The sequence below is a fragment of the Lactuca serriola genome, chromosome 9, assembly GCF_051521515.1.
Source record: "Lactuca serriola cultivar US96UC23 chromosome 9, Lser_US96UC23_V15, whole genome shotgun sequence".
Classification (NCBI taxonomy): Eukaryota; Viridiplantae; Streptophyta; class Magnoliopsida; order Asterales; family Asteraceae; genus Lactuca; species Lactuca serriola.
This window is the reverse complement of record NC_136416.1, coordinates 114,272,420-114,289,442: the sequence shown is the minus strand read 5'-3', so window position 1 is coordinate 114,289,442 and position 17,023 is coordinate 114,272,420. Positions and strand designations below refer to the sequence as shown.

General features: G+C 36.3%; 2 protein-coding genes across 2 annotated transcripts in view; one reads left to right on the top strand and one right to left on the bottom strand.

The window, feature by feature from the left end:
• Positions 1-4,412, top strand: part of LOC145076046 (uncharacterized) — a 29,998-nt gene extending 25,586 nt beyond the window's left edge. Inside the window, exons 2-3 of the mRNA XM_079022064.1 lie at positions 3,145-3,205; positions 3,726-4,412. Coding sequence (XP_078878190.1) covers positions 3,145-3,205; positions 3,726-4,412 — 748 coding nt within the window. The remainder of the gene's footprint in view (positions 1-3,144; positions 3,206-3,725) is intronic.
• An 849-nt stretch (positions 4,413-5,261) lies between these two features.
• LOC145073817 (E3 ubiquitin-protein ligase ATL6-like) lies at positions 5,262-6,664 on the bottom strand. Its single transcript, XM_079020306.1, has one exon. The coding sequence runs from the start codon at positions 6,513-6,515 to the stop codon at positions 5,556-5,558; it is 960 nt and encodes a 319-aa protein (XP_078876432.1). The 5' UTR covers positions 6,516-6,664; the 3' UTR covers positions 5,262-5,555.
• Between the last annotated feature and the right edge of the window lie 10,359 nt (positions 6,665-17,023).

The following is a 17,023-nucleotide window of genomic DNA, read 5'->3' as shown; positions in this document are numbered from 1 at the left end:
TTTTACAGTTTTGACCCAAAATGGAAAATTTTTGCATCTTTGGTCCCTTTTTAATTGGAAAAGCATTTTTGACCCTTGAAATAGATTTGGTACACTATTAATCCCCTGTTTTACAGAAATGTGCAGTTTCAGCCCCTCCAACTTAAAATTTTCGCAATTTGGGGCTTTATTGGGCCGAAAAGCCCATTTTGGCCCATTATGTTTAAATTTCACATTTTTAACCCTTCAAAAGTGTTAATATTCAGAAAATACATATTAGAAACTGTTTAGTCTCATCTCAACCTTCAGAATCTATACTTTGTCGTTTTGGGCCCCTTAGTTTTGTATTTTAGCATTTTGAGCGCAAAAATGGGTTTTAAGTCCAAAAATGTTCATATTAACCAACTTGGTTATTTTTCTAGACTTGATTAGTGTGAAATGGTATAAGTTATACTTATTTCATTCATCATATTGTGGGTCTCGGTTTTTAGGTTCTTTTGGCTAGTATAAGCATCACAATCACATAAGACCATACATATAAGCATAAAAATCACACAAGGCATACATATACTCATAGATCTATACATTTGCTTGTATTCTCCCCCACAAAACTTATAAAAACCGAAAATGAGGGGGTATGAAGCTCACCTTTGGGTGTGATTTCGGTTTTTGGAAGAAAATGAGAAGAATTTCGGTCTTAGCAACCTTCCTTGGAAGATTTTGAACTTGAATGCTTCTTAGGTGATAGATCATGAGTTTGAATGAATTAAGAGGTGATTTTTGGATGAAATGAAGTAGCTAGTTTAAGGATCTAAGAGATTTCTTACCTTAGATGACGATTTTTGTGTAAAAATCCCCTTGATTCCTTCTTAGATCTTGAAATATGGATGAGTTATGAGAGAGTTTCCTTGAGAGAAAAGTGAGTGAAATGTGTGTGTGTGTGTGTGTGTGCTTGAACTCGGCCGAGAGCAAGAGAGAGAGGGAGAAAAAGAGTAGCTAGACTTGGAAGTATGTGAGTGCATGGATGTTTGAGTCTTCATGCATGGATGTCCCTTGAACAATTGTGAGGTGTCACTCACAAAGTCAACTCTCCTCTTCTTTTGGGCTTGGGCCGAGAATGGGGTGGGTGAGAGGAGGTTTTTTGGCTTTTTTCCCTTTAGCCTATGTTATAGCTAGGTTGGATGATTTTTGGCCTAAAAAAAAAATATAAATTTGATTTTTATGACCCATTAGGTTAGATTAGGTTAATTATGGTCCAAAATGGTTCATATAATTAATCTATCCCATTCTAGGCCCAATATGGCCCAAAATATTGAATTAAATGGAAGTGGGTCCAATTAGAGCCCATTTAAGAGTTCTAAGCCCAAGATAGCCAAATTGGAAGCTTATTGGTCCATTGGGCCCAATAAGGAAGTCCTAGTCCAATATGGACTTAAACAAGAACTTCTAGGGTTTCCAATTGCTTAATGACTATTTGAATTGCTTGCATGGGTGTTTGATTGAAATTTTGCTGACATAGAGTATGCATCATTCATGCTCTTATGTTTTTGATTCATAAATTTGTTTAAGTGTTGGTTACAAGGCACAAAAATTCCTAATTGTGACATCATGTAAGAGTTAAGACCATTTTTATGGAAGTAAAATGCTATTTGGTCTTTTTAGAGCATACAAAGGCAAAAAGTTTCCAACTTTATGCCTTAGGACTCATCAAACGACCTAGATCTGAGTTTGGGACGTAAAGTCTTCAAGTATTAAGCATTTAATGGATTTTGTGCATAAGCTGGTTGTACGCTAGACGTATTATGTAGTACGCTATACGTACAACCTTTCTCCCAATATGCTAAGCGTACAAAAGAGGTATGTTAGGCGTACTCTCTCAGGAGGACTTGGGCCTTAGTGGACTTTGGACCTTTGGGCCCTAACGATTTTTTTCCCTGGAATTGCCGATAGTTGGGATTGAACGTATATTGGGCCAATTCTGGAATAATTGGGTCTATATAGAAATAGACTTGCATTTGTGGGCCCCAGTTTAGGCCATTTCTTGGACTAGGTTATTGTGGGCCTTTATGGGCCAATTGGAAACAGGAGTATAGACTAAGGACACTATTTGGCTTTAGGATAAGGCCAATTGGAAAGGTTTGGGCCCATTTTGGAAAATTGGGCCACAGGTGGGTCATAACTAGGTTTGGACGATTATGGGTTATTGGACCATCAGGATGCTAAGCGTGTTGGACTGAAAAGAAGGATTTGGGCCTAATGGAAAGACCATGTAGAGGTTTGGGCCCAATTTCGAAAGTTGGGCGATTGATGGATTTATGGACATTATAGTGTTGGGATTTTGTTTTGGGTTTGGGCCTTAGTTTTGGATCATACTAGGCCAGGGATAGAATGGTCATTTTACCCTATGCATGGATTAAGGGTTATGGTATGGGACCCAATTGCTAATTGGGTATATTGATCGGTATTCATAACTCAGGAAGTAGACAGGGCAGCAACTGAGGATTTCCTTTAGGAAGCTTCTGCATTCAGGTGAGTCTTCTCACCTTACCAATGGGTCTAAGGCACCAAGGCCGGCCCATTTTATGTTATGTGGTACACTAGTTGTAGTAGAGATATGTGGTATGATATTTAGCTTTATGCTAAGTGGTATGCTAGTGATTATATGATATTTGCATGGAAGACCTCGTGGGGAGTCCGTGGCAGTTAGATATAAGACCATATGGGGGAGCCCATGACATTCCTAGGTAAAGACCATGTGGGGGAGCCCATGACATGATGGTATAAGACACTGGGGGGAGCCCACGACACCCTTATATGTTTATGTATGCGTTATGTAGTATGATAGATGCTTCTTTGATATATGATATACTAGTTGATTATGAATGTTATTACATGGAAGACCTCGGGGGGAGCCCGTGGCAGTTGGATATAAGACCATTTGGGGGAGCCCATAGCATTCCTAGGTAAAGAAAATGGGAGGAGCCCATGACATGAAGGCATAAGACCCTGGGGGAAGCCCACGACATCCTTATATGTTAGTATGCGTCGCTTATGTGGTATATGTAGCTTTTATAGGTAATATGATATGTTATTATGTGGATTGTGTGTTGTATGCTCTAGGGAACTCAATAAGCTTCGTGCTTATAGTTTTGTTTATTGTTTCAGGTATAATCGATTTGGAAATGAAGGGCTCGGATTGATCGTGGTGCCTACACCTATGATTTCCGCAATAAATTATTTTGGGATGAACTCTGATAAATGTTTTACTTAACGATGTTTTGGAATGTTTGAAATAAATGGTATCAATGTTCTGGCTATATTAAAAATGAAAGTTTTACATTTGATTTTTAGGTCGTTACATGTTATTTTGGGAAAACTAACTAAGCGTTTGCTAACAATTGTATTGTGATTTCAGGTGCGTGTGGTTCCAAGGAAGGGCCCGACTTGATGGCGCTGCATGCACTCTCCACTATTTTCCGCACTCATTGATATGGATACTCTGATGAATTTGTATGATGGTTTTTATGTAATGGATTTTTAGCATCAAACTTATGGTTGTAAACATTATTTAAAAATGAAAAATTTTATCTGGATTTTTTGGCTGTTACATATCATTAAATTTTTAATACATATATATATACATATATATATATATATATATATATATATATATATATATATATATATATATATATAATTTGTATAAGTCATTTTTTCTTTTAATATGCTATTTAATGAGGCTTTAGGTTGGTTGTTCAACTAATGATTTGGATGAGACAAAAGCCTTTGCTAAATGGATTCTTAAAACTGGTGATTGTAATATTGGTGGTCCTAATGATAGTGAAACTGAAGTTGAATTTCTTGAAGACGTTATCGTTCACTCTACAAGTGACCATATTCATTCAATTGTATTTGCCATTTGTCCGTCTTTTGAAAACCATCATAATAATCCATCATATTTTCAAGATAAAGCTATTTTGTTCCCTACAAATGATGAGGTCGATGTTATCAATGACTACATGTTAGGATTGATGAAAGATGAAGAGAAAACTTATTTGAGTTTAGATTCTTTATGTGAGATAGAGTCAACAGATTGTTTTGAGGAATCAGCTTCCTCTCTGAATATATTGAATGCTTTGAAGGCATCTAGAATTCCTAACAATAAACTTACGCTAAAAACATGTGTTCCGGTTATGTTGCTTCGTAATATCGACCAAACCAAAGGTTTATGCAACAATACTAGGTTACAAATTGTTAGGCTTGGAAAACATGTCATTGAGTTACGGATTATAGTTGGTAGATTTTTCAATGAGACTACTTGTATACCTCGTATGAAGTTAACTTCGTCTGATAAAAGAATCCTTTTCCGTTTTCAGCGGAGACAATTCCCCTTAGATGTTTGTTTTGCTATGACCATTAACAAGAGTCAATGACAATCATTATCAACTGTTGGATTGTATTTACGTAGACCTGTCTTCAATCACTGTCAGTTATATGTAGCTGCTTCTCGTGCGACAAGTAAAAAAGACTTGAAGGTACTCATATGTGACGAGAAAGATCGTCCAACCAATAAAACAAAAAATATTATCTAAAAGGAGGTCATTCAATGATTATATATATATATATATATATATATATATATATATATATATATATATATATATATTCAAACATTTTATTTACACAGGTCATAATCTTGTTTACAACATCATACGGCATTAGCCCCTAAAATAATAAACAAAAAATATTACAATCTAACATCCCAAAATATTTATTTAAATAATCTAAGCTTAATATTGAAGACCATTTATTAATTTTTAACATCTTTTCATTGATCATCTTCATCACTTCTGTTTTACCTATCTTGGACAATCTCCTACCAGGTCAACTAATGTAGGACAAATATGTAAACCAAACAAAAACAACGTAAAAAGTTAATGTAGGACAAATATGTAAACCAAACAAAAACAACGTAAAAGTTATGTTCTTAGAGAATCTTGATGATGATTATATGCAATTTTGTTAACATTGTGGGGTGGGTAATGTTAGAATTTTATTTACATAAAAGTTCAAAATTAAAAATTAACTTAAAATATGTGAAAACTATTTCCCAACCTCGTTGGCATTCCCAATTACACATCATATATGTTAGATCAAATTAACTTCAAACCCAAAATTTCTAATCTTAATTTTGAATCTCAAAGGACGGATTTTGCATAATAATGGAATTTATAGATATTCGAAGTTATCTTGTTTCTACACATGTTTCCAATAATGTTCCCAATCATGTTTATGTATGACTCGTCTTGATAGAACACCTTCTAATCTACTTCTAAATCTCTATCTTTTGAGTCAAACCAAACTTGAACCGTCAACTTATTGATTTCCTTACTCATCATCTAAGACTCTGTTTGGTAATAGGACACACCCCGCACAAAAGAAAAAAAAAAGACCCTTTTTTGATACCATTTGGCATGAGCAATATACACACATATTCCAGTAAAGTTTATGTTTAGCCACATGTACCAAATGCTATATACAGAATCTAAAAGTTGTTGATTTTTCGTCTTGTTATTTCAACAATCAACTATGTGAGAATCACTAGGACCACCCCTTGATGTTTGGCCTCTTCGTCTTTCATAATTAGAAACCTCGTGATGAACATAATCCAATCTTCTAACTGAACCAACACTAATACTTCGAAGGCTCATTTTTTGACTACTCTCCATTGGCAATGCCATATGAGGGCTTGTGGGAAGGCTCGCTACAAGGTTCCCAAAAAGGCCCCGTGCTTCGTTTGGTAACCGAAGTGTGTATCTCTCAGTATTTTCAACGGGTCGAATTATAACCGAGTGACCAGTTGAATGTGAACGTGGCATTTCAGTGGATGGAGGTATCTTGTGTTTGAACTCTACTGGAAGAAGAAACTCAGTCGATGCATAATCTATCTCCGGGTCAACTGGGCAGTGCAACAACTCAGTCATATGATCGAGTTCACCAGGTAACAAGACTAGATTCGCTCTACACACCGGGCATGTGACATGTGAAGCCAGCCACGTGTCAATACAATCCTGGTGAAACACGTGGCTGCATTTTGGTAGCAAACGTAGGGTTTCATGGTCTTGAAACTCATTTAAGCACACGGCGCATTCTAGAACCGTCTGCCCTATCTTTATCCCTTTTACACTTGAATACAAGAAGCTTGGGAATGTGGCTATCACCGCCGGATCAAGCCCATGCACCACCGATCTCATTGACCCCGTTTCACTTAGGTTTTGTGTACTCCTTGCTAGTCGGAGTTGTCTTTCAGTAAAATGGCGGAAGTAGGTCGAGATTACACAAATCATGAAGAATGCACTTAAAAGGCACACCAGTATAATCGCCATTGTTGGGTTGATCTTGGTAGACGGTTTCTCATACGGCGAGGGCATTGGTGGTGATAAGATTGTATCTTCTGCCGCGTAATTATCTGCTGAAAGTAACATAAAACCAACAATAACCCATTTGGGTTCATTTGGAATTATAAGGAGTTGCATTAAAGAATCTGATCAATAATTTGCAGTGAAACTATGTATGTGAGTTGGTTTTTGATGCTATAATGTCATCTGTATAACTAATTAATTAGTGTTTGTTAGCTTCAATCTTAAGCATGAACAGTGACGCGATCTTGCGCCTGCTTATGGGACGAGTCTTGGCACTATGATAATAAAAAAAAGTTATTTTTATGAATGTCGTGTTGCTGAGAAGAATGATATTTTGGTAGAAAGGTTGGAAAACGACGAATGGAACAAATGAAGGATTATGATTTAAGAATATTATGTCGATGATAACGAGATGAGAAATACATTTTCTAGAATACATTTGAGTGATGATGTCATATTTATGGACGGCTATGCGGATTTTCTTTTGTTAATATACTTTATTTATAATTTTTTTAGAGTAAATTAAACTAACTCTCAATGTGATTTGAGGTAGTCTATGGGCGTATTCGACAAAATTAGCCGGTAGCTGGTGCCTTTTAGCGGGTAGCGGGTAGCTTGTAGCTTGTAGCGTTTTGTTAAACGCTACATGACTTACAATTTTGATTTGAAGTGTTTTGTTTAAACTAAACGCTAGAAGATTGTACCGCCGAATGAGACTTTCAATTCAAAACGGAGCGTTTTGTCAAACGTAGAAGCTAGAAGCTCTTAAACGCTCCGTGCCAAACACACCCTATATGTTTGGTCCGAACAATTTTTTGTAACTCAGCGTTTGGTTTCATTACAAGTTTTATCCTTACCACACCTAAAAAGACTATATTGCATTTTTTTTAAAATTATTTTTCAATAACCAAGTGAAAAAATGTCTAATAATATTCCATATCCCCTTTGACGCTCCTTTTAATTTTCAGCCATCCTTCCCCTTTGATCATACTATCGTTCCCGACCCTACTTCAAATCCAAGTAGATGCACTGTCAAAAAGTCATACAAACAAAAACTACCACCTGTTTTGCTTAAGTGAAACTCCAATATCGCCAAAGTGAAATGGTAAGTGAAATGGACCGAAAACCCTCTTACACCTTCAAAATACTAATTGTACCCCAATTTAAGAATGAAGACGGATTCAAAGTATCGTTTATCGGAATAGCCAAGGTGACGGTAGTCGAGAATTGAAAGGGGGAGATGAGGCGATCAACGACAAGTCGGATGTAATGTCCGCGTTTATCGCTAGACATAGTTATGATTCTGTATGTATGTCGTTTCGCGACTAAAATATATAATAAAAGATTATTTAGGATAAATAATCTAAAAAAAGTTGTAGTAATCGAAAACGCAAAATCATGCATATAAAGAACGCCTAAATCTGACTTCGTATGAATAAATTATGATTTTTCGAAGTTTCAACGTAACAGTGTGCAACACAGAAACTAAAATTAAAATTGGCTGATAGTTAGGAAATTAGTCCAATCTAATTTTAATTCATTTGGATCCTTTTCTTCGTTCTAAACATATCAATGGCAAATTTGATTGCAAACAAAATGATGAAGTATGCATATTTGCTTGGATCATCTACAAAAACTCTAATGCTCCATCTAAAATACTACGACCAATGGGCTTATCGAATGGATGACTAATTGAATGGAATCGATGAAGATTTATGGCGATCAATTAAGAAGGGTCCATTTCATGCATAGTTTGTTGAGGAAGTCGTAGATGCAACACACAAATAAAGCATGAATGTTGTGAATGCCAAAAGTAAAGCAAATGACAAGAGATATATAAGAAAATTAAGAGGTGCATTGCCTCCTAAAGTTTACAACTACATCCGTGGTTGTACTACCACTCAAAAAATCTAGAACAAATTGAAAGAAGAGTTTCAAGGAACCGAGAGAACTAAGAAGAGTTATGTTACTCAAATGTTATTTTAGTTGTCTAAGTTAAAGAAAAATGAGAACAAGTCAATTTAACTTTATTATGATCGTTTTATTGACCAGATTACAAAATAGGGAAATACAATATTGTTCGTATGGAATTGAAAGTTTGTTGATAAAAAGTCATGATAATTTTAATTCCTATTATATGTATGCATTGTATTACATTTTAAAAGATCATGAAGATGATGTCGAAGAGATTTTTGAAGAAAAAAGGAAGGATAAAGTTGCTTTTGGAGGTACTTTGGCTATCTTATTAAATATGAATGTTAAAGATAGTGCTTCTCGTATGGAATTGGAGTTCAATATCACTTTCATTCAATGATTGAGAAAAAGGTGGAAGAATATCAGTTTGTTGATTGAAAGTCATGATAATTTGAATTCCTATTATATGTATGCATTGTATTACATTTTAAAAGATCATGAAGATGATGTCGAAGAGATTGTTGAAGAAAAAAAGAAGGATAAAGTTGCTTTTGGAGGTCCTTTGGCTATCTTATTAAATTTGAAAGTTAAAGATGCTCCTTTGGCTATCTTATTAAATCTTGATGCATCTCGTAAGGGGTCAAGACAGAAGCGTAGTTATTGTTCGAAGTAGACATCTAAAATAGAAAAGAGACAAAGTTTGATTAGATAAGAATCCCCAATTAAACACCCAAATGAGAAATTAGGGCTAGGATCCAACAACATTATTTACAATTTAGAAGAGAGATGTTGTAATCCAAACTACAAATAATTTGAAGGTGACTGAATGATGATTCACTAATTTCCACTATGAAAAACGAAAAAGAAATTATGTTTTAAATGTACTGAAACTCCTAGATCTTTTGAGATTCATTGAACTTTTCAATGGCATGTTTAAATCTTAATATGCTCTTCAAGTTTATGACTGGGATACGGAGGATCACAAGCAAAGTGTGAATAACCATGAAAATGTACTTGGTGCTCTCGATGTCATTTCCCACCTAATCAATGTGTCGGTTAACCACACACGCTCCATTGATCTATGATAAACATCGAGCCACCCTTTGCCACCATTGGTAGTCCATATTAGTGTGTCGGTTATCCATGCACGCTCCACTAACGACTTGACAAGATGCAAAGTGTGGTTTCATGGAATAACATCATTTCACATTTTTCCTAAAGTAACTAAGATTGAGAATTTTATAAAAAAATTAGTTACGTTATTAAAAATTATACTTTAAATGAGGAATTAGTTTCCCTATTCTACCTGTTCAGCTAACGACCCTCTACCAATCAAGGATGCGGTGGCTGAGAGTGGACAACCATTAAACTGCCATTTTATAGGCAGCAACCTTATACCCCCCTTATAGACCGACTTCATGAATGAGGCCTACTAACGGTAACACTAATTTAATCTTATATATGTATATATATATATATATATATATATATATATATATATATATATATTAATCTTATAATATTATAATAGTATAAGGGTTGAATTTTAAACTTGTAAAATTCTAGGGTTTAGAATTTAAAATTTTCTAAATTAACTTTTAATCATAATTTTAAATTCCAAAACTAGAGGGAAAGTTTTGAAACTTTTCAAAACTTTCTAGATCAAATTGCAAATAATTTAATTAAAGAATTAATTAGTAATTATCTAAATTTGACCTAATTCAATTTCATGGCAAGATAATTCAATCAAATAATTCAAATAATTTAGATTATCATATAAGGCAATAATGATCTAATTAATTGACAATTATCTTCTACTTTCATAAGGATAATCATATCAATTTAATAAAAATCGGATTTTATTAATAAAAAACGTTTTTGGTAATTATCCCAATCAAGAATAGGCTAAAATCCCGAAAGATCTGCTCCCTGACTCTCCGACTCGCCGAGTCACTGACTGGACTCGTCGAGTTCATCTAGCATGACTTGACGAGTTTAGCTGTCAGAGGGCAGAAAACTCGATTTTTCAAGAAATGAATGATCAAAGAAGGCATCAAATACAATATAAAACAACCTAGGCTCTGATACCACTGATGGATTTTGAGCATTACATCAATCCTATGGTTCACATGCAAACCCTAAAGCTTTAGATCTAGATTTATCTAATTGTACATGAAAATCATCCAAAGCTTGTAAACCCTAATTCTAGCATACAAAAACCAAAAATCATAACAATACTAAGGTTAAGAAATTACCTTTCAATTGTACCAAGAATCTTCAACCTTTGAGAGCTTTAGTATCACAAGTGTAATACCTCTAATTGATCACAAACACCAAAACAAGTTGGATGATCCTGGAGAGAGAGGAAGGAGGCTCAAAGTCGACTCTTGATCTCTAAGGTTCAAGTGGTAGCCGAAGTATGAAGCCTTAGGGTCCTTTATATAGGTGAGCTGCTAGGGTTTCAGTCAAAACCCTAATTGGATTGCTTAGCCCTTAAGCAGTCCATAGGAACCTACAAGAAACAAGGCCTGGACGAAATCTATGTGGGCTTTCCCCTTGATTTCGTCCACCCCGTTTCTAAGGGATCCTCAACCCAAAATCCAAGTATCTTATAATTGCAATTCCACTTCCCTAGGTTCAATTAATATCTTTTGATCACAAAATTAATTTCTAAATTAATTCTTGACCAATATTAATTAACCAATATGATTTATCTTTTAATATATTATTCATATAATATTATAATAAACCATAATAACCTCTTTCTCGATTAATCATACAGTGAAGTTGCTCTGGTGAAGGCAACCCAAAAGGACCATGCTACATTCGGGTCAGTGTGACAACCCGTAGGTTTCTATCTTGTAATTCAAGCAAATCAATCAAAATTTAGACTTGTTTATGTTACCTTTTAGCCTTGCTAAGGGTTATTCTATGAGATTTTAAGCCTTGTACACTTAGGATTTGATACTAAGAAGTGTGACTAATGGACTATTGGAATGAATTCAAGCCAAGAACATCAAAAAAGGATGTTCACAGGCACAAACTAGGTTTACGGCCGTGAATCCAAGTTTGGCCGTGCACCCCTCACTACCTTTATAGTTTTCCCTCATTTTTCTTAAGTTTCTCACATCTTCCAGCCAAGAACTTAAACTCTCAAGTATCATCAAGGGAAACCTTCCTTTCTCTTCAAAAACGTAAGTAATACTCTCATACTTACTAGTTGATCTTCATATACAAGTGAAACCCTTTGATAACATCCTTGAATTCATCACTTTTCTTCAACATCTTCAAATCACCATCTTTCTACCAAGAACACACTTGTTCTTGGGTCGTGAAAACCTTAAAAGCTTCCAAATCATAAGTAGCTCTTTCATCTACTTGTTGTCCATTAGAAGGTCTTGAATCCCCATGAAACGAACACTTTTTAAGCATGATTCTTCAAGAGTTCACGGCCGTGAACCCTTCATCGGATCATGGTGGTCTTCAACCCTTCATAGGATCATGGTGGCTGTCAACCCTTCAGAAGATCTTGATATGGCCGTGAACCCTTCATCCATGGCCGTGTACACTTCATAAACCAAGGATGGCCCATGAACACATCATGTGTTCCTGGCCGTGAACACTCTAAAGCCGTGACCACTTCATAGTGTGGTCGTGAACTCCCTTCAATCAATCATATGTGATTGTAACGCTTCATTTCAAGTGTTTCCTAGTTCCTAAGATTATTTACCTTAGCATGTTAGTGGTTATATACACTAATTGTATACATATATGTGTCATGATATGCTTTATAGGATCCGTTTGTGCTCAAGACTTCACTTGACATACTTAGCATCTTATATTGATCTTTCATCTGAATCACTCACTACAGGTGAGTTCATACCCCTACAACTACGCTTTTAATACTTTTAAATGATTTTAGGGGGGGGGGGGGGGGGTACAAGTAATACACAATGAAATTGTGTTAATCATTTACATGTAAAAACACATTTCAAAGGATTTCTTATACTCAAACTTGTTGAAAACTCTTTTAAAGATTTTATAAACTTCTTTTGTATCACATCATATTTGTCTATCTATTTACGTATAAGTATGCTTTAACAGACTTAGGACTACTGGTAGATACCTCGACTCCTGTTCCTTGTTTGGTTGTGGGCTCGGGGTAGGATCACTAGTATGACCGTCGGTTAAATCATAGTTATACTTATTGAATAGATAAGGGAATATTAAACCCATTTTAAGGATTTTACTCAACTTAGTTGATTGGTGAGTAATTGAGTCTTTTCTATACATCAGTAATAGTCAAACAATCATATTAGTAAACTATAATAGGAAGTATACAAACATTTACATCTACGTATAAGCATGCTTTAACAGACTTAGGACTATTGCTAGATACCTCGACTCATGTTCCTTGTTTGGTTGTGGGCTCGGGGTAGGATCACTAGTTTGAGCGTCGGTTAAATCATAGTTATACTTATTGAATAGATAAGTGAATATTAAACCCATTTTAAGGATTTTACTTAACTTAGTTGCTTGGTAAGTAATTGAGTCTTTTTTATACATCAGTAATAGTCAAACAATCATACTAGTAAACTATAATAGGAAGTATACAAACATTTACATGAAACACTTACAAACATTTTTCAACAAACTAATGCAAACATCTGACACAAAAATACTTATGAACTCACCAGCTTAAATGTTGATCTACTCTTTCAAAATAACTTGTTTTCTCAGGTCACCAGTAGACAGGTACAGATGGCCAGGTTTTGAGAAGACGGAGCACTTTCAAGACTCGTATTTTATTTTGATATTTATATTTTTGGTGTCTTACAAATACATTCATAACACACATGTATACATTATACTATTAATGCAATGGATGATGTTGCTGCTTGTTTTACTATAGTGCATTGATATGATACCGTACATGACGTCCTCCGCCCCTGAACGTTTCTGTTGTCATGGTTTGGGGGTGTGACAGTCAAGTACATACCAAATATAGTTATAGGCTTAGACACCTAATCCAACACTATGATCCAAGACCAAAGCTATTAATGGGCCACATGGCCCAACGAGGCCCAACCAATACAACTATGCCGCAAAACAGAATAACAGACCACTAACTCTAAATGAGACCAGGCCAAAAACAGAACAAGGCCCAATAATCTCACAAGACCACACAAAGCCCAAACCCATATGAGGTGCGTACACCCAGCGTACCACTATAGTACGCTTAGTGAACTAAGCCCCTTGGTTGTACGCACAACGTACATGATATTACGCCCGACGTACAAGCATAATATGCACTAATGACCATTAAGTGCTTAATACTTGGAATTTCAGTGTCAAACTTTAGATCTGAGTCCATTAAGATGTCCTAGGGCATAGAGTTGGCATCTTTATGCCCTTGCATGCCATAAGGGACCCCAATACTTCATTCTTCTCATTAAGACCTCATTTACGACCTCAAACTCATGCATGGTCTCAAAACAACTTTCAAAATGGCACCTTTATGCATCACACATGCCCAAAAATCATATATTTAACAATCCTAGTCTTTGGAGTTGCTCAACCGATATGAGAGGACCAAAAAGGGACTTCATAACAAAACCCTAGCTCAAACTAACAAAAAAGATGACAAGGTTTTGGATTTTTACCTCCAGAAGTTCCTCAAGATGAACTACATGCATGATCTTGAAGCCCAATGGCACCCAAGACTTGATCACCACCTTCTCCTGATGAGAATTGTTATCGAGATTTAGAAAGAAATCATGATTGAATGAATTAAAAGTATGAACACCGAGAGTAAATATTAATCAGATCTTATATTGATGAAGAACTGATTACAAAGTATTAAGCAGAATGAATACTCGTGACAAGCTTCTTCTACTTCTAACCTCAGTCCCTATTTATAGGCAACCTGAGTGAACAAAAAATATACTAAGTCTATAGCAATACACTTCGCACAAAATGTGACTTAGTAAAATAACTAACATGCGAAACTAAACAAACACTTCGACTTTTACAACACTTAGACTCTACATTCTCCCCCTTTGTAAGCAGTCGAAACTATTCAGTTTGTGAGATGTTGAATATCTGAGTACATTGTTCTTCGAATTTCAGAATACCAAGTAATTATCTTTTTTAGCTCCTTCTTGTCTCCTTCATTGTTCTTCTTGCTGTTATTCATACGAACAATAAAATTCGTATATTGCGAAGAAGTATATCTTCCAAGCAACAGTAACTTTTCTTCCATGACCCAGTGCAAGTTCTTCATCAGTCAATGCCAAACAATCATAGTAGTTATCTATGAGTATCTTGATATGTGCGAAACCAAATCGAACACATCAGTATCATGCCCTTTCAGCTTGTTATCTTGCATGTCTTTGAGAATGGATGCCACTTGAATGAGATCATTTAGATTCATTAAGGGAAAATCAGCAATGGTGAAGTCGAATGCCTTGTTGTCTGCTCGAACCACAAAATATCGAAAGTTTTGAAGCATATCTTCGAACATCACATCCTTCTTAATTGTTAAAACTTTCTTGACCTTCATTAAAGACCACACTTCATCTTGATCCTTTGCAAGTACAACATGAAATCTTATCTTCAAATAAGTGTATTCATCAACATTATCAAAATTTTCACTTATCTTGTACTGCGCCGTAATAAACATCATCTCGTTTATCGCAAAATCAAGTTGACTTCTATCTGAGTTCGCAACATCATAACTCTTCCTTGGCTTTTTCTCGAACTCATATAAGTGATTCCCCAACACTTTGGATTCAATTGTTTCATACGAATATAACTTCGCAGGATCTCCCTTACTCATTGTTGGTGGATCACTTGCCCTCTGTCTCATGATGCTCTGAACCTGTCTCAACCTTTCCATCTCAGCCTCTACTTCTGCTTTCTTTTCCACTTTCGATTTTTCATACGCTATCCCTTTTCCTTTCCCTGTATTCTTAGTTGATGGTTTCGCACTAGAACTACCTCCATCTTTTGAAGCAATTGTGATTCCTTTGCAAATTGGTTTTGTTGTTGTTACAGTTGAGGAAATTGGCTTCATCAATACTGGCAAAGTAGTTTTGAGTTGAGTGGATATCACCTTCCCCACTGTCTTCGCATCATCCTCTTTACTTGCTTTCTTCTCTCCTCCTTGCACCCCTGTGAAAGCAGGTGGGGATTTCTTTGGCAATAAAGAAGTAAAGTTCGCAATTGGGGCTAATGCCTTCTGAATAGCTTGTTCCAAAGTATTGACTTTGAGAGACAAGAATTCAGGAGTGAGAATTGTCTGAGAGGTAGGTTGCGAAACCAAAGTTTTCAATTTAGTCACAACTGAATTAACTTATCAAATTTCTCCTTGTTTTCTTTTTGGTTGGCTTCAAGAATCAGAGTAGGAGACTGAGAATCAGTGATAACTTTGTTCAGGGCCGTGGCAACCACATCAAACCTCTTTTGTACTTCCAAATGTTGAGAAGTAATATCATGAAGCTCCTTCGCAAGTTCCTGCTTTAATTCTTCAATTTTAAAATTCACATCCTCCTTAACCTTCTTGATATCTTGCACAAAAAGAACATGACGTTCTTTTTCAATAATTTTCAATTCATTGACAACTCCATTGAACGAACGCCCTTGAGCTTTAATGTGAAGATCATTGTTCTTGTCTGATTGATCTACTTTGTCAAGTATTCTCTTCTCAACTTCTTTAAGCAGATATTCCACCTCCAATCCCGTTATCGTTGATTTTGAACCAGAATCAGCTTGTGACTTAATAATGGCATTTAATTTTCGGTTCAGGATTTTGAATTGCTTACCTAACATAAGCATATGATCAGGTATCTTGTAACAGCCCGGAATTCCAGGTATTGTTATATTTATGATTTTGGGTGTTTTAAGAGGGGACTCGGCGAGTTGGAGCTCAGACTCGCCGAGTAGGATCGCAGAGCTGGTCGCGGGTTCGTGACTGGACTCGACGAGTCCGGATATGGACTGGAGCAAGGTAGAAGACCATTATTGACCTTGGAAGTGTTATTGTGCAAGGAGGAGGAGGCTTGGCTAAGGGAACAACAGGAGAAGCCATATTCTGAGGGTTGGGGACACAGAGCAACGTTATTCAGGTAATAATTTCGAGTTGCATTCTTCTATGTTGATGTGTATATGGATTTAGGGTTTATTGAACCCTTTTGTGGCTAGATTGAGTGTTTCCTTAGTTCCCCAAGCGATTGGAACCCTATATTGGGACCCTTGGAAGTCCAGAATGTCCCATGCCTGAGCATTTCGGGAATCAATGAAGGTTTTGGATTGGAATCCCTATGCCTTAGGTCAAAATGTAAATTATGAGTCATGGGGTGTATTATGAGCACCGAAATGAGGACTTTACGTGATGAACCAGTCTAGGAAGGCCAGACCTATGAATTGCCGGAGCAAATCTGACCTTAGGAAGCAGTTTCAGCGGTTGCATGGCATGGACACGCGGAGTCCGATGAACAGACTCGGCGAGTAGCTTGAAGATTAACTGGGACTCGCCGAGTTGTTCTTCAGACTCGGCGAGTTGAGTCGGGGTGGCCCCGCGATTCTTCCAGGAGGAACTCGTCGAGTCAAGGGGGATACTCGACGTGTAGAAAGGGAATTTTAGAGAGTTGGTGAGGACGACTAGACTCGCCGAGTCGCCCTAGCGCTCGCCGAGTCCGGTCAAGTTG